Raw genomic sequence first — 17,689 nt, forward strand, 5'->3', positions numbered from 1 at the left:
ACGAGATCCAACCACTAGCTGCCACATTTCCAGGTTTATCCTACTTACTGTAATAGCAAGTGTAGTGGCTGGGCGCTTTGGCTATCAATCCCAGCCTCTTCTCACTAATTATTTTGGCAAGGTACTTAACCTGAGACTAATATGGATAACAGCAGTGCTTACCACATAGGGTGTTGTGAAGAGAAAATGAGAAGTTGGGAAAGTACTTGGCCCAATGCCTGGCATCCAGTAAATTCTCCAACACGGTATTTGGAGGCCTTCAAATTATAGCAGAGAGCTGTTTATTTGGTACTATTTGCCAGCCCCTCTGCAGTGCTCTTTACTTTCTACAGGTGGAAGATTTTTAAATGTTTGCTTTTAATTTAGAATGCAAGCTTCATGAGACAGGGATTCTTGTGTTTTGTTTCTAATCAAATTTCTACAACAACGTCTGGGATATGGTAGGCACTGAGAAAATATTTGTTGATTTTATGAAATAAACAATAAACAGCAGTCCCTTACCCTATCCCTATCCCCAATTCTCACTCCCTTGAGGCAAGTTTCCGTATCTCCCTATAATCTGCACATTTCTAAATAATGTACTTTCTCATTTAGGTTTCAGATATCTTAGAGACTGTCCTTCATTCATACATACACACTTCTCCATCTTCTGACTATAATTTCTCGCAAAGCAGGAGCACCTGGCTGGCTCAGTCAATAAATAGAGCGTGACACTCTTGATCTTGGGGAGGGGGGAGGGGTGCGAGTTCAAACCCCACAGCAGGCAAAAAAATAAATAAAATATAATGTCTGTCAAAGCAATATTGAACATTTACATTACAACTTCGTAAATATTTATAGCAGAGCCACATTATGTACTATGATTACATTTGTTTTGGGGTAATCAATCCAGGTTGCAGGAGGATGGGGGAAAGATAAAACAGAGTACTCCATGTGTTTGAACAAAAGGAAATTTACACTTAAGATTTTGGCGCTAAATTAATACCTAACACCAAAAAACTATGCATGTGAAAAACAGGACAATTATTAACTATAGGGAACAGAAAAAAACGTACAATTGTCGTAACGGCAAAGCGCGTATTGTAGAGTACTGTGTGCCTGACACTGTTCTCATACATGTAAAGCACCTACAGAGAGCTTTGTAACACTTACGTGCAATACAAGGAAAAGGAATTGACGTTCTCGGCTCAGGAAGAGGCTGACTTAGATTCCAGCCTAGTTTGTGCATTTGGTAGGTAGCTTCTTGACCTTAAGCAAGTCACAACTCTCAGGGACTGTTTCCCGAGGGACAAGTTTTTGCAGGGCTGATGTAAGGACTGAAAGAGCTATTATTGCATGTAAAGTGTTCAGCACAATGCCTGGCCCATTTCAAGTCCCAATACAGAAGAGCTGTTATTAAGAACAGGGTATTTTCATCATGCTATCCTGTCAGAAGGGAAAACTCCAGTAAGTCTAAACCAAATGGACTTTTCTTGGGGGAGTGAGGAGGAGCAGCACACACACAAGTGCTTCTTTACGAAGAAAATATTAGAATCAAAAGTGTGGTGTCCCTTCTAAGAAGTCAATTTCCAATCAGTATATGGCCTGTATCAAAACTAAAACTTAAGGGGGGGAAAAAATCACAGAATACATTTGAAGTTCTTTTACATCATATTCATTTTTCCAAGTCACTGACATCCAAGACGAATCCTTTTGGTGATAATAAAAACTTCCTGTTATACATGTAAAGACCTTCTAGATCAGCACTGTCCACTGTAACTTCCTGCAATTATAGAAACGTTCTGTGTTTGCATAGCCCAATACCACAGGCCCCAGCATACAGGACTACTGAGGACTTGAAATGTGGCTAGTGCAACCAAGGAAATTATTTTTAAATTTTTACAAGTTGTAATTTATTTAAATGTAAATAGCCACATGTAGCTAGCGACCACCATCGTAGACAGGTCAGCTGTATGATTTGGTTGCTCAAGTGCCTGGGAAGATCTACGTTAATACTCGTAGTAAGTAGTCTTAAGAGTTATTATGCAGTTAACCATGTTGAATCAATCACATCAGCTGCTGAGAATGATATTAACAGCAAGCTTAGTGTATTTGTACATATGTACCGTACTCAAATCTTGGTTTGGGATTAGGATATTAAAAGATCCATTCCATGTCTCACATTATGCAGCATAGTTTTTTTTTAAAAATCCACTGATTCCTGAAACATAAATACCTAAGCAAAAATCAATCAACTTTTTCTCTTTTTTGATTTGTATGAAACAGTTACATCAACAGCTGACTGGCACGTACCAGGACATCGCGACATCACTTAAGTCCTAGCCTTGACCAGGTGCATAGGTATGGGTTTATTCTGCTCTTTCCAACACGACAGGTGCTCCCTTAAAAAAGCAGGGAGTATGTAGAAAACAAGTGACCTGTTTTATAAAACTCTAAATTTATTCAAAGTGTTAAAAGATTTCACTCTCCCCTCCAAAATACTTTATATTTTAAAAAAATCAAAACTGTTTTCTATTTTCTCAGCCACTGTACAAGCTGCTGCTTCCCTTTCTGGGCACCAGCCTCTGCCCTTCTGACCCCCTTCCCCTCCCTCCCTTCACTCTCAATATTGCTATAAGTTTGTTTATAAAACTCTCCTTCCCCACTCCCTCCATGTCCTGCCCTGCAGATGTAGCTTCCTTTCCAGACGTCAGGCCCTTGGCTACAGGTAAGGCAGGTTGGATGGGCAGGATACTCAGGCAATGCCTGAAGGGCAGAATGCTTTGTGCTTCTGGGAGAAAGGCTGATTGGCTTTTTTCTTGATCAAGTGGAGGATCATTGTTTATTCTTCCCCATGGACATCTGTTGAGGGCCAAATATTTGGCTTGGGGTTGCCCATGGCTAGGCAGCCCTGCCCCATCTCCGGTTTCCCCCAGGCATAGGTCCATGACAGCTGGGTCTGACCACCACACCATTTGTCTGCCTGTGGATTGTGAAGGACAGAGAGTGGCACATGGCTAGAGTAGGGCTTGAGGATCCCCAACTTTTCAGAACGTGGGCACCAAATCCCCAGGGGAGGAATTTTTGGTTTTTGGCAGGCAAAACCAGGGTCAGCCAGGACCATGGAGGTAGGGATGAGGGGGAAAGGTCTAACCACATAGCTCTGGGGTGAGCAATGTTCCGGCTGCCAAAACCCCCTCCCCTCTTCCATTTCCCCCGACTCCCCTTCATCTTGTAGGTTGCAGGATGATTCAGGAAAGGAGGACAGAAAAGAGGAAAAGGATTCTGTTCTGCTGATAGGAAAAAGGCAGGAGATGACAGAGTATTCGGGGCTGGGGGAGGCCTGCTGGAATCTGTAGTTGTCATAGCTTCCCAGTTCCAGGAGGGAGGGTGGCAGGGCCAGGAGCCAGGCCCGCAGAGGCTTCATCAGCTCTGTTCCTTGTCCTTGACTAGTAAGACTGTGTGCTGGCCCCCACTGGACACCGATAAGACCACACGGTTCTCCAGCTGTTTGCCTGTCATCTCCACCGGGCTCCAGGCATCCTCCTCCTGCCCTGTGCCCAGCTGGTAGTTGGTACCCATGCCCCAGGCGAAAACACGACCTACAGGGGAGAGAAATGGGGACAGCTGTCTCCAGGATCCCTAGCCCCACCTTTCTAAACTGTGAGAAGCCTAGAACATGAGGGTGAATCCTGGCTTTGGCCTGCAGCAGCCTAGCAATGTCCCAGCCTCTGGGAGTTCAGGGAAGCTGGGAGAAGCCAAGGAGATGATGGATTAAAAAAATAGTTTTGTCAACCAGAGACCACACTCCTTACACATTGCCAAAGACTTCTCCCTACTCCTAGGCATGGCATTCAAGGCTCTACATGACTGGCCACTCCCCAAAACCCTACACCACCCTCCATTCCAAGGTCCTTCGAGACCTTTGAGACTGCTCTAGATGTTCCTGTGCCTGGGATGCCCTTCATTGCTTATCATAAAGGACTGAACCTTTAAGGTGTAGTACAAGCTCTACTTTCCCAGTAACTCTTCCCAGATAATTCCAGTCAAGTGCTTCCATCAGCTCCAGACTTCTCAAGGTGTCCATGGCTATCGATCTCACCCACTCAGGCTTTGGTGACCACCTGGTTCAGAGCCTCCTCTGCTGTGCCTGCTGGAACCCCAGTGACTAAGCCTTCTTTCTCCTAATAAAAGTCTAAGTACAACTCCCTGGGAAGCTGGCACATACTAGGTTGTAAATAAAGGGGTCACCTTGGTGGAAAGTGTAAAGAGAAGACTGAGCTAAGACTCTGGAGACCTGGGGGTGCCTGAGTGGCTCAGTTGTTAAGCGTCTGCCTTCGGCTCAGGTCATGATCCCAGGGTCCTGGGATCAAGCCCCGCATCGGGCTCCCTGCTCGGCGGGAAGCCTGCTTCTCCCTCTCCCACTCCCCCTGCTTGTGTTCCCTCTCTTGCTGTCTCTGTCAAGTAAATAAATAAAATCATAAAAAAAAAAAAAGACTCTGGAGACCTGGATTCAAGTCCTACTGCCTGTCTGGGCCTCAGTGATGTATCTCTCTTTACTATTTTTCTATGCTACGAAACAAATAACCCTTCTTAAAATAATACGTTTACTCACTTTATGTTCATCAAAGCCAGAGCTTCTGATAGGAGAAAAGCAATGTCATCACAAACAGTGCTCTCTGCATCTCAGCTCTATTTGATGATGGACATCACAGCCTGACGAGCAGTTTGGTAAGAATCATGACCCCCAAGACCCAACCACACCAAGTGTGGGCAGCCCCAACTCACCATCCTTGGTCACAGCATACCCAACGGAGGCCCCACAAGCCACTGAGGAGACAGCAGGGAGCCTTGGGATGAGGGTAGGTATGCTTTTCTCCTCGGCGCCCTCCCCAAGGCCCAGCCGCCCATACTCAGCCCGGCCCAGGCTGTACGCTTTTCCTGTGGGAGGAGGGAGGAGATGAAGAGTAGCAGAGGGCATGCTCCAGGTAGATCAGACGAGTTCCCAAATCCAAGGGAGCTGGTCCCCACTCCCAGGGTGGTGAGAAGCAGGTCTGCAGCATCTGTCCCAGTTTTGGGGGAGGTCTGGGAGAACCCCCATAGGACCCCACTGAGTTCATACTTGGAAGAGTGCCAAGACTCTGGGGGATGGGAATGGCCCTCATGGACCCACATCTGGCCCAACCCACGGAGCAGGCCCAGGTTCCAAGGACCATGGTCTCAGGAGTCTGGCTAGGCTATGCCCAAGGAATACTCCACCCCCAACCCAGAGGTCCCACCTTCCGAATCCATGCAGACTGTATGATGCTGGCCACCAGAGAAGCCCACCCAGGACTTGGTAGAGTTCTTGAAGGATGTCAAGTTTTGGGGTACAAAGCAAGATTCTGTGCCTGGGGTTCCTGGGAGGAAAATACCAGAATAGAGTTGTCAGGGGTGAAGCTGTCCAAGGAGCTGTCCTTCTTCATCCTCTCACACAGTGAGGCCACCCCCCCCCCCCACAAACACCAAGGTAAGGATATTCTCAGTTTACAGATAACAGAGCTATGGCTCTGAGGGGTTAGCAGACCCCAACAAGGGTGCCCAACAAATGAGTGGTGAAGCCAGGATTGGACCCAAGTCACTCTGGGCTATGCCAGATGTTGGGCTTGGGACTCACCAAGCTGATGATAGTTGGAGAGGCCAAAACCATATACATGGCCCTCGCAGGAGATGGCAAAGGTGAAGTAGGCACCACAAAAGGCGTCCTGGAATCTCACATGACCCCGGCTCCCTCTGGATTTCAGCATCACACACTTGGGGACCAGGAGTCGTTCTGTAGCAGAGAGGAGGCCAGGGTCAGTGGCAGACACACACAGCTTCTCTCTCTGTCCTGTGTGTTTTTTCCCATCACTATAGCCCCTGGAGGGAAGCTAAGCAGGGATTTTTCTTCCTTTTCCCTATTAAAAAGAAGAGGAAACAGGCCAAGAGAGTACAAGTGCCTCACTCAGACTCCCAGAGTTGTAAAAGGTAACATTTACATGGAACTTACCATGTGCCAAACATTCTTCTATGTTAACTCCATTTCACTTCACCACAACTCAATGAAGTAAGTTTAGAGATGAGAAAACTACGTCCAGGGTCCCACAGCCAATAGGTAGTAGAACCAGGATTCAAATCCAGGGTGGTCTGGCTCTAGAGTCAGAGTTCTTACCTATCACCACAGGCCTAGCTGATGCAAGTCTAAACTCACACAGAGAATCCCTCCTGCTTCTGACCTTCACCAGGGGGTGGCTTGCCAAGTTGCTCTGCCCTGTCAGAGTGACCTAAGCCACCTACCAAGGCCCTGCCGGCCACCACGGTTGGCAAATAATTCAGGCACACGGCCCAGCTGGCCCTGCTCCCCGCAGCCCAAAGTGTAGAGGTCACCATCAGCTGTCAGCATCACCAAGTGGTCATTTCCTGCGGGGGAGAGGAAGGCAGAGGATACAGGGCTTGTCTGTACGGCCCAAGACTAGGCTAGCCCCAGAACGAGGTTCTCCAACTCCTGCCTAGAGTGCCCCCAGGCTCACCTGAGGCCACCTTCACTACAGGCATAGTCAGCTGCACTTGCACGGGCACCATGCTCTTCTTCATGGGCTCCAGGAGTCCAATCACACCGTTATTGTCCTGGAAGGCAGGACAGAGCACTTACCGGCCAGTCCTGTCTGCCCCAGACCAGCCAGATCCAGGCTTGCGGCAACCATAGAGCTGTATGGTGAAGGGGACTGGTGCCAGATGGGGATGAAGAGGTGGGCAGGAGCCAGGACAAACAGTGAAATACTTAATGAATGAAATCATATGTGGCTTGTGATTTGCATTAAAATAACAAAGGAGTAGGGTAATGGATGGGAGTAGAGAAGAAACAAGTTTGGCCACAAGCTGATGACTGTGGAGGCGAGTAAATGGGTATTCGATATGTTTTTCTGATTACTTTTATGTGCTTGAAATTCTCCATAAGTAGCTTTAAAAACAGCCATGATGAGGACACACCTCATCAGATTCCTTTATTTTTGACATTTCAAAATAAATACCAAAGTACCAAGACAATTTTAATGCTGACTCTACTGTTTAAACTCCCTTGCCTCAGAAATTCTGAGATGTGACAATCCTCATGCACCCCAAAACCCCTGACAGATGTAGAAGAGGGCTGGGAAGGGGGGAGGTTGAAGGCAGGGAGATGGGTGAGGAGAGCAGGCTTCCTGAATCAGTCTCAGCCCAAAGGCATCCTTGACCCACCCCTTTCCCAAGATAACACACTTCATAATATAGACTCAAGGAAAGAGCCCATGATGTGAACAGGCCTGGATGAAGAGACCTGCGTCTGGGCCCGAGCTCTGCCTCTGGGCCTTGATTCCCCCACCATTAAGTACAAAAGGGAGGTGGAGATGGATTATCACTGGGGTCTCACCAGTGAATTCTTCCAGCCAGCCAGCCCCCATGCGGTCTTCCAGACCCAGTCTTACCCGGAAGGAGCCCCAGAGGAAAACGCGACCATCCTCAGTGAGGGCTGCTGTATGACTGTCTCCTGCTGACACCTGTACCACTTTCTCTTGCAGTTCCACTTTCCCGGGGACCATCTCTGAGCCCTCCACTGATGTGTCCCTTCCCAGGGCACCCTCATCGTTGCAGCCGAAGGAGTAGACCTGTGCCCAAGATGCCCCCATTAGCGCAAGGTCTGGCTTTGGTCCATTCTTGCACTCCCTGTGCAGCTAACCAGCTCCATCTCCACAGAGTGATGTGTGTGGCTCAAAGCTCCTTCCCCAAGCCCCCCAACCCCAGGCCCTGTCCAATCCTGTGCCACCCACCCCAACCTACCTGGCCGCTTTTGCTTAGACACACAGTATGCATGCCCCCAGCCTCGGCTTGCACGATGTCCTCCGGAATGGGCACCAGGGCCGGCTTCTTCCTCTCCATCACATTCTCGCCTAGCCCCAACTGGCCCACGTCGCCCTGGCCCAGTGTTAGCACCATGCCTGGTTCCGTGCTGTGGGACCTATGGGAGACTGAGGGGTGAAGAAGACAGCCCTTGAGTGTGCAGGACGACAGAAGAGAGGAGGGGTCACTGCATAGGCTCTGGGACCACACAGACCTGGGTTCAAGGCCCTGCTCTGCCACAGATCAGTCATAGGATCTTTCTAGGAAGCCTAAGTCTCCTCATCTGTAAAATGTGAATAGCAAAGATAACTATGTCACAAGGTTTTTGTGAAAATTAAAACCTGAGCACGTGGGGCGCCTGGGTGGCTCAGTTGGTTAAGCGACTGCCTTCAGCTCAGGTCATGATCCTGGAGTCCCTGGATCGAGTCCCGCATCGGGCTCCCTGCTCGGCGGGGAGTCTGCTTCGCCCTCTGACCCTATCCTCTCTCATGTGTTCTCTCTCATTCTCTCTCTCTCAAATAAATAAAATCTTAAAAAAACAAAACAAAAACTGAGCACGTTATTAATATGAGGGACAATCAACATTGTGTAATGAATCTTGGTGGGAGGGAAAGAGAACAGTGCGGATACAGATGATTTTCCTGAATAGCTCTGAGTTCTCAGGAGTCATGTTGCCAACAGTGAGGACTCAGATAATGTCTACCCTTTACTGGCTGCTTATTCTACAAATGTTAAATTGCTTTGTAGTCCCCTAAATTATACTACAGACCTTCCGTATTTAGGCTCCTGTTTTACAGGAAACAGAGCCTCAGAGAGGTTAAGTAACCCTCCCAGGGTCACGAAACTAATAAACAGTAAAGTTTGCACTGAAACCAAAGGAACCTACATGGGTCAGAGCACTGTCCCTAGCCTCCACCCTCAGGCTGCGACTTAACTCCTAGACATATTCCCACGGAACCCTTCCGCTCCTATCTGGCAGCTGACCCGCCCCTGAAGAGGAAGGGGCAAGAATTAAGACAGAAGACAGGCATTTGTAGAAAAGTACAAGCCAACCAGTGGAAGGCACAGAGCCATCTGCTGGCCAACGGCGGCTGCCCAATGGCGGCTGCCCATGGCCCCGGACAGCCAATGGTGTCCAGCTCCTCCCCCCGGGGGTGTGGCCACGGCTGCCGGGGCGCTACGGCTGCGCAGAAGGTGCCCTGAGCAGGGAGCCACCTGGTCGGGTTTTCTGGTCAGGAGGGCTCGGCCTCTGGGCACCTGGAACGCGATGGGAGGCAACAGCCCTCACTGCCTGGTTACGACGGTCTGCAAAAGACAGACACTATCTGAGCGTCGGTCCACACTATTCCCTCCCAGATTGGGGGTGGATTTCTCTCCTCCCCGTCTCCCTCCAGGGTCCCAGGAAAGAGCAAAGCACAGCTACCTCCTTCAAATGCTACCAGGACATATCTCATTTTCCTCTTAACAGCCCAGCGAGATTGGTGCTGTTCTTGCCTCTGTTTTATTAATGGGGTAAATTCAAGCTCAGCGACGTTAAGTCACGTGCCGAAAGTTACACGGCTAGAAAGTGGCAGAGCCTGGACTTGAACCCACTTCTGGAAGTCAATGGTCCTAGCCATAGTACATTACTGCCTGGAGCAAAGTCCTAGCTAGGGTCTTGTTTTTTTTGTTTTTTGTTTTTTTGCCAGTACTGCCTGAGTGCTTGTAGACAAGTCTCCTCCTTTATGACTTCCAGAGGGTGGGATTCAGTAAGCTACAAGAGACCCTGCATCTGGGTGGAGCTCCTGGGCTTCCAGGCCCCTCAGCTTCAGATGTCAGGGAGGCAGGAGCCCAGTCCTAGATTCTGGGGGCTCCAAGAGGGCCCCCATTCAGAGATAGAGGCCAACGCCAACTTACCCTTCACCTTCTTGCTTTTGGGGAGAGCATCTTCTGGGGGTGACCTTCTCTTAGCTATACGTTTGGGTGGCATCTTCCTTTCCTGAAAAACCGAGGCAAATATTCTGTTTCAGAAATGGCTATCACTTGGGGCGCCTGGGTGGCTCAGTTGGTTAAGCCACTGCCTTCGGCTCAGGTCATGATCCTGGAGTCCCGGGATCGAGTCCCGCATCGGGCTCCCTGCTCAGCAGGGAGTCTGCTTCTCCCTCTGACCCTCCCCCTTCTCATGCTCTCTATCTCATTCTCTCTCTCAAATAAATAAATAAAATCTTTAAAAAATAAAAAATAAAAAAAATAAAAATAAATGGCGATCACTTTCCTGCTCTAACCAGGCAACATTTACCAAAAACCCTAAAAATGGTAAGAGGAATTCCGGCAATTCCACTTCTCAGAATTTATCTGAGGAGAACAAGAACAGAATAATGGATACACCCAAAGATTAGGTTCCATAAATATTCTCTACTGTATTCTTCCTAATATTAAAAAAAATAGAACAACCCATGTGCTCCATGGTAGGGGACTGGCCAGAAAATATGCAGTATATTCAGGATAGAAGAGTATGAGGCCATTAAGAGGATGCTTTCAGAGATGTGTTTATTGAATAGGAAGATGTTCACCATGCCAAATAATACAAGCAGCTTGAAAAAACAGTCCATCATCCCATAAAAAAAGGCATACACATGCAAAAATAGGTGTAGAAGACTGTGTGGAAGGAAATACATTTATTAACAATGGTTAGTAACCTCTGGAAAATGGGATTATGGACACTTTTTTTTTTTTGTACCTTCCTATATTATGTAAGATATCTAACAAAGAACTTTACATGTTTTATTTATTTATTTAGGGTTTATTTATATATTTTTGTCATTTCTCCACCTGTGAAACTCAAACTCATGACCTTGAGATCAAGAGTTGCATGCTCTTCTGACTGAGCCAGCCAGGCACCCCTATTTTTTATTTTATTATAAAAAATTAAAACCTTGAAGAACAACATCAAGTAAAGTATCTCTCACAGCTCCCCCTCAACCCTGAGATAACCACGAATAACTCTGGGAAAGCACTACTGTTATCAGAGCAAAAGAAAAACCAACCAAACAAAAAACCAAAAAAGCTATTCTCATTATATAAAACCAAACCAGACCATCTGTGCCCTCTGATCTAAAAGTGCCACTCCTAGGAAGACACTGGCTTTCCTAAACAGTCCAATTAATAAATAAACACTGTATATACTCACCAGGTGTTACAAATAGGGGAAAGGAAACCACTTGTGGGTGACAAGAAAGGTTCTTGGACCTAGCACCATCCAGGACAGCTGAGGGCTTCAGCCTCAAACGGCTCCCTCATTCGGTTGCTGCTGCCCCACAACGGTCTCCCTATCTTCCTCAAGGCTGCTGGGAACAGAGACATTCTCCCCAGCTCTCTCAATTCCCAATCCAGCCCAAACTGAGTCCAAAGCCTTCTTCCTCCACATACCCAGCCCCGGAAATAAATATTTATTGAGCCCTGGTCTTTAAGGTTGTGAAACTGCCTAAGCCTGGGGCTCTCCCATCCGGACTGCACACGTTCTGGAATGGTTGGCAGGGGTCAGGGCCCTTGAGAGCTACCCTGATGTAGAAGTGGGATAGCCTGTGCCCATGGAGAGCCTCAGGGCCAGAATCTGGGCTCAGCTACTTTCTAGCTGCTTGACCTTGGGCAGAATTACGTAACCTCGTCATGAGTCAGTTTCTTCCTCAGTAAAACAGGGATAATAATTGTACCTACATCTTTGTTATGTAGGATTAAATGAGCTAATGCTGTAAACTATACATTCTAGAGCCTACCCCAGGCAATGCTTGAGCACAGCTCTAATCTAATCTAACCCAGCTCTCCTCCATTTTGGAGCTAAGGGATGAGACTCTACCCAAGACTATAAATGGAGTAAGAACTTCAAGAGCCCTTCTCAGGCTCAGCTGTGGGCTTAACCGGCACCTCCTCCCCATCTCCTTCTTCCAGCAGGTTCTAGAGCATCAGCCTCTCCAGCTCCCCACTGCCTGGTAATGAACACAAGGCCAAAGGCCTCTGATTTTCTGAGCACATTTCTGCTAACTATCCTGGGGGAGAACAAAGAACTGAAGATAAGGAAGTAGCCAAAGGTTCAGAATCCTCCACGCCTGTGTAGGCTGAGACTGGCCCAGTTCTGACTCTGATGAGGTGGCAGTTCTGAACGTCACCCAACTTTTATTCTCTTGGGGTGGGACTCCTCCTCTCCAACCCACCTCTTTGAGACCCCTCTTACCATGCTAAAGATGCACATTCTCTGGGATTAGAGGGAACTGGATTCATCTGCTAGAGCTGTGGCTTGCTCACCCCAGCTTTTGTGACCCTGGTTGGCCAGCAGCCTTGACCTCTCTGCGCTGTAGCCTCTTCTGTAAAGGGGAATGCTATGGTACTTCTCAGGGCTGCTGTCAAAACTGAATGAAATGGGCGCACCTGGGTGGCTCAGTCGTTAAGCGTCTGCCTTCGCCTCAGGTCCTGATCCCAGGGTCCTGGGATCGAGCCCCGCATCGGGCTCCTTGCTCAGCAGGGAGCCTGCTTCTCCCTCTCCCACTCTCCCTGCTTGTGTTCCCTCTCTCACTATCTCTCTGTCAAATAAATAAATAAAATCTTAAAACAAACAAAAAATCCTGAATGAAATGTTTGTAATGGACTTTGCAGTGCCAAGCACACAGTAAGTACTCAATACGTGGCAGCATTTATTCATCTGTCCCACAAATATTTATTGAGTGCCTATTTACAGTGCTTGGCGTTGGGCCAGGTGTAGCAAGGAAAGAGGAGACTAACCCTCTCCCTGTTCTCATGGAGCTTACATTGTAGCAGGAAAGAAACATTACGGATGGTGCTGAGTGAAAGATCAGCAAGGTGACATAAAAGATAACTTGGGGGTGCACAACAATGTGTGCGTGCTTAACGACACTGAGCTATATGCTTAAACATGGTTAAAATGGAAAAAAATGGTGAAAATGGTAAATTTTATGTATATTTTATCACACCAAAAAAAAGAAAAAGAAAATAACTTGGGGTAGGAAAGAGAGTGGTCAGGGAGGTGACCTTTAAGCTGGGACCTGAAATATGAGAGAAAGCCAGCAGGGCAAGACCAGGACAAAAGTGGCCTGGGACACAGTGTGGTAAGTTTGGGAACCAGGAGAGGCCAGCGCGGCTGCAGCTGGAGAACTGGTCAGATGGCACGAGGTGAGCAGGGGCTGGATCATGCAAGGCCTTCTAGGGAAAATGGAAAACTTTTAAGAAAGTCTTCATCAGATTTACATTCTTTTTTTTTTTTTTAAAGATTTTATTTATTTTGACAGAAAGAGACACAGCGAAAGAGGGAACACAAGCAGGGGGTGTGGGAGAGGGAGAAGCAGGCTCCCTGCTGAGCAGGAAGCCCCAGGCGGGGCTCGATCCCAGGACCCTGGGATCATGACCTGAGCTGAAGGCAGACGCCCAACGACTGAGCCACCCAGGCGCCCCCAGATTTACATTCTTAAACAGTTGTTCTGGCTACTGTAAAGAAACTGGGATGGACTGGAAGAGGAGGCCATTGCAGGCATCCAAATAAGAGAAGATGGTGACTTGATTGGGTCTGAGGTAATAGAGAAAAAGGACACAAAACAGATCAATTTAGAAGACAGATTCAATTCATGGATTAGATGTGTGGAGTTAGGGAGAGGGAGGGATCCAGAATGACTTTCTTCATCCTAAAAAAAATCTAGGGGATTTCGGGCACGCCTCCCCAGGATCCCCCTATGCTTGGCCAAACAAAACGATTCCCAGGCGTTGGCTTAAATGACTAGGAGGATAGATTGGAGCACCTGGCTGGCTCAGTTGGTGGAGCATGTGAATTTTAATCTCAGGGTTGTGAGTTCGAGCCCCACATTGGGTACAGAGATTACTTAAAAATAAAATATTTTAAAAAAATGACTAGGATGGTAGACTTCTATTTAGTGAGGTGGGAGAACGCTGGGGGACAAACGCTTGAGGAGAGACCCAAGAGCCCCATTTTACCCAATGTTTTCCTTGAGTCTGAAGTCGTTGGGAGCCAACGAGAGGGGATGTTAAGTATGCAGAACTGGGTGGGTTAAGGGGTGTGGGATAGAACAGGTATCCTTGTTTCAGGTAGACAGCTTGTATCTCTGGCCAAGGCCCTGTCCTGCCAAAGGTAAATCTCCCGTCAGTTCATCAGAATGACCTGTAGAGGTTAGCTGTGGCAGGGAGGGAGACCGTGTCGTAGCATGGAAAAGTGCTCACAACAAGAAGTTAAGTGAAAACAAAGGGAAGAGAATTATGTCAGCATACTGGTGCTGATGCTAGGCTGACCTGTAGGCAAGGCCTGGAGTGGAGACGGAAAAATAAACATGAGGTGATTGGTATCACAGGGCGCTAACAAAAACATGTGTTACTGTGGGTTGGAACCCAGTGAACATCTCCTTAGCCACCCGCGTTTTGGTGAACATTGCGGGGCATCTCACTGCAAGCTAGGCACACTGATCCTACTTTACAGGTGAGGAAGCTGAGGCTCAGAAAGGTAAAGTACCTCACCCAGGACTGGAAAAGGGAGTGAAGGTCTCAACCAAGCTGGTCAGACTCCAAAGCTGGTGCCCTTGCCAACTTCCTCCCCAAGCTCCCCAGTCTCTCAGCCTGCCTGGGAACTGTCTCTCATACCCTCTCACCAAGAAAAGACAGCCACTTGGCTCTGGTCTTCCTGATCCCCACCCCATGTCATTCCGTAAGTCAATCATGATCTTTCTAAACCTCAAACCTGAAACAAGCGGCTTTCTTGCTCAGACTTACCTGTGGTTCCTTCTGCCTGGAAGACAAAGCCCACATTTCTTAGCCTGGTGCGAAAGGCCTCCAGAGTCTGGTACTGACATAACTTTGGCCTCATCCCTTCTCTGTCACATCCTCCTTTTGCTTCCTACACAATCTTAGATTGCTTACAGTTCTCTCCAGACCATTTGCATCTCTATACCTTCCCATCCCTTATCCTACTGGAAGAATGTCTACTCAGTCCCCAAGTCACCTCCATTGGTAAACCTTCCTGGTCCCTCCCCTCATCCTAAACTAACCATTCCCTCCCAGAGAAACTGGGATCTTCTGGATCATAACTACTCTGGTTTACATGTCTGTCCACCATACCTACCTACTCCTTAAACTACGAGCCACTCTCGGGCACTAGCCACTCCTATCTTCTGTATGCCAACAGCCTTTTACTTCTCACAACAAGCTGAAGCAGCACTATCACTCCTAATTCAACTGATGGGCCTGAGGCTCAGAGAATACAGCCAGTAAAAAAGAGTCAGGAATAGAAACCAGGTATATCTGATTGACTTAAAAACAAAAACCAGGTTGGCCAAAGGCAGCCATGATCCAGGCAGGGGTGGAGGCAGCCCAGGCAGGCCTCCCCAGAATCCCCCATGAGCTTGGCCAAACATACGTGAGGGCAGAAGCCAGCTGAGTGGAAGAGGATGGTGAGACCAGAGAGGAGACACTGAGGCAGCTTGGGTCTAAGTGGGTGGGCCAGGTGGGTGTGGGAGCCACTGAAGGACATGGGGAAGGACAGACCTGAGTTCTATGTGAGCCTCAGAGTATTTGCCTCTCAGATGGAAGACTCTAGGTACTGCAGAATGCTGTTGTGAGCAATCCCAGAGGCAGGGCAGGGGATGAGGGCACCTCCTAAAAGGTGGAGCCCCGGGGGCACCTGGCTGGCTCACGCAAAAGAGCATGCGACTCTTGATCTCAGGGTCATGAGTTCGAGCCCCACAGTGGGTATGGAGATTACTTAAAGAAAGAAAGAAGCTAAAAATAAATAAATGAATAAAAGGTGGAGCCCTGCACCCATTACCCACCTGCCTATCCTCGACTGCACAAATCAGCCCTTTGTACAGACTCCTCTAACTGCTCTGGGTGTGTTTTCTTAACCACACACTAAGTGTCTGGACTAGAAATAAGTAGCAATCTTTTGTCCCCACCCTTCACTCCCTAACAGACAAACACAGCTTCCAACCTCAGCAGCTTACAGTCTGGGAGAAGAGTGAGACATAGTCAGAAATAAGTAGAACTCAGAGAGTCACCTTCCACTAAGAGCCACCTACGATGCTAGGTGTGATCACCCTGGTTTTACAGATAAGAAAGCTGAGGCTCAGGAAAGGTGCCCCAGGCCACAAAGGTGGGATTAGATCCCAGGTCTCCTGAGCATTCCCCATGAGGGCCAGGGCAACCCCATCCTTCCTCCCCTCTTCTCCCTGGCCTCCAGTTTCCTCATGTAGTGAATGAAGGCACACCAGACTAGACAGTCTACCAGAGGCCTAGTGTTCCTGTTGTGACCTCCTATGACCTCTCCACAGCCTCGTTTCTGCAAAGACAGACAGGGCCCTCTCTGACCACAGCAGCTGTCCTGGCCACCACCCCCACCTCGCCAACATCAGGAGGCAGACACTTGCGGGCCAGTCTCAGAAGCTTAAGAATCTCTTTGTGAGTTAAGGTCCCCGGGAGGAAAGGGAGGAGAGGGTCTCATGTGTCAGCAAACACTTGCTGAGCTCCTGCTATGTGCCAGGCACAGCGCTGGTATACTTCACCCCAGGAGTTCCTCGCCAGAGGCGCCCCCTTGTATACAGAGCTATGCCTGGGGGAAAGCACCTCAGCTTCCACCGGATGTTAGAATCACTGCTTTATGAAAAATACAGGATATTAGTAATTCTCACAATATGCCTCTTACCTTCATTTTACAGATAAAGAAACTAACACCCAGGGAGACTGGGTGGGTGGCCCAAGGGCACCCAACTAGTAAAGGTGCAAAGCTGAACAGGATTCCTGCTCTTGGGATGTCTTTGCAACAAGAGCAAGGTGAACTCCGAATTCATCTTTCCAGACTCCGCTCTGCTGCCCTTCTTGGGTGACACCGTCCCTGCCTCCTCCACCACCACCCAGTGTTTCTTGGTCTTGCACTCCAGACCTTTCAAGACCCAGCCCTTGCTGTATTATCTTGTTACTCCCTTCTTTTACTCCAGACTTCAACATCTGTGGTATTCCCAACCCCAACACTCACCTACACCTTCATGCCTTTGCATGCCCCTGCCTGGCTGGCACTAACCCCTCCATCCCAGGCAGCTGAATAACTCCACCAGCCGGTCAAAACCCCGTTCAAGAGTCACCTCACCTGGAAGGCCATCCTGACCCTCCTGGGCAGGGTTGGGTGACCCCCTCACGCGTTCCCGTACCACTCCACACACTCAACTTCTGCTAGGGCACACAAGTCACACTTGGCTGGAGCACCTCCATTACTATCTGACGAATGAATGGTTTCACGGACACACTTCGGTGACACACTGGACCAATAACTGAGGCCCCCAGATGGGTCTCCCCAAGGACACCGGGGGCTCTGTAAAGGCCACGCGGGGCCCTTCTCACCATTGTTCCCCAGCCCTGCCAGCGCAGCACGGAGTAGACAGGCAGTAAATAATCGGTTGACAGAGGAGTTGATGCGGGGTTCACAGCACACCTCTCCAAGAGTCAACAGTCTTCGTCCTGGTGCCTGTTGACGCTGAGACTTCTTTCCCTGCAAAAGACCCTCACCAGCCTAGCCTCGCGCTCCTAAGGCACGCACTCTCGCCGGGCAGGATCCCTCCCCTGGCTCTGTCAAACGCACCCTCCGGACGAACGCTGGGCACAACCACTTTCCCCGCTCCGGAAGCGCAGCCCCGGCCGGGGCGGCCGGTCCCGGACCGCGAGGCGCGCGGCTCTGCGCCCGGCGGGGTCACCGCGGCCGCGCGCACACGGCCGGCCGCGCTCGGGCCGTTTGAATCTCCCGCCCGCGCGGGCGCCGCGGGCCGGACGACAGAGGCGCGGC

At 49.0% G+C, this 17,689-nt stretch overlaps 1 protein-coding gene across 11 annotated transcripts in view; it reads right to left on the reverse strand.

The window, feature by feature from the left end:
- Positions 1 to 810: 810 nt before the first annotated feature.
- The window catches only part of RCC1 (regulator of chromosome condensation 1), a 30,917-nt gene continuing 14,038 nt past the window's right edge, over positions 811 to 17,689 (reverse strand). For 2 of the 11 annotated variants that reach the window (XM_078073548.1, XM_078073547.1), the window contains exons 4-15: positions 17,251 to 17,398; positions 17,000 to 17,127; positions 9,769 to 9,850; positions 9,088 to 9,177; positions 7,813 to 8,000; positions 7,461 to 7,640; positions 6,528 to 6,624; positions 6,295 to 6,417; positions 5,636 to 5,791; positions 5,259 to 5,378; positions 4,768 to 4,920; positions 811 to 3,581 (exon numbers count right to left, since the gene is read on the reverse strand). In XM_078073548.1, the coding sequence (XP_077929674.1) occupies positions 3,406 to 3,581; positions 4,768 to 4,920; positions 5,259 to 5,378; positions 5,636 to 5,791; positions 6,295 to 6,417; positions 6,528 to 6,624; positions 7,461 to 7,640; positions 7,813 to 8,000; positions 9,088 to 9,177; positions 9,769 to 9,850; positions 17,000 to 17,011 (1,377 nt within the window). In that variant the 5' untranslated portion in view covers positions 17,012 to 17,127; positions 17,251 to 17,398 and the 3' untranslated portion in view covers positions 811 to 3,405. Of the gene's footprint in view, positions 3,582 to 4,767; positions 4,921 to 5,258; positions 5,379 to 5,635; positions 5,792 to 6,294; positions 6,418 to 6,527; positions 6,625 to 7,460; positions 7,641 to 7,812; positions 8,001 to 9,087; positions 9,178 to 9,768; positions 9,851 to 11,041; positions 11,199 to 16,999; positions 17,128 to 17,250; positions 17,399 to 17,689 lie in introns of those variants that run through there. The other 9 variants (XM_036102448.2, XM_036102456.2, XM_036102487.2 and 6 more) reach the window with 7 other exon arrangements.

Source organism: Halichoerus grypus, chromosome 5 (genome assembly GCF_964656455.1).
Source record: "Halichoerus grypus chromosome 5, mHalGry1.hap1.1, whole genome shotgun sequence".
Taxonomy (NCBI): Eukaryota; Metazoa; Chordata; class Mammalia; order Carnivora; family Phocidae; genus Halichoerus; species Halichoerus grypus.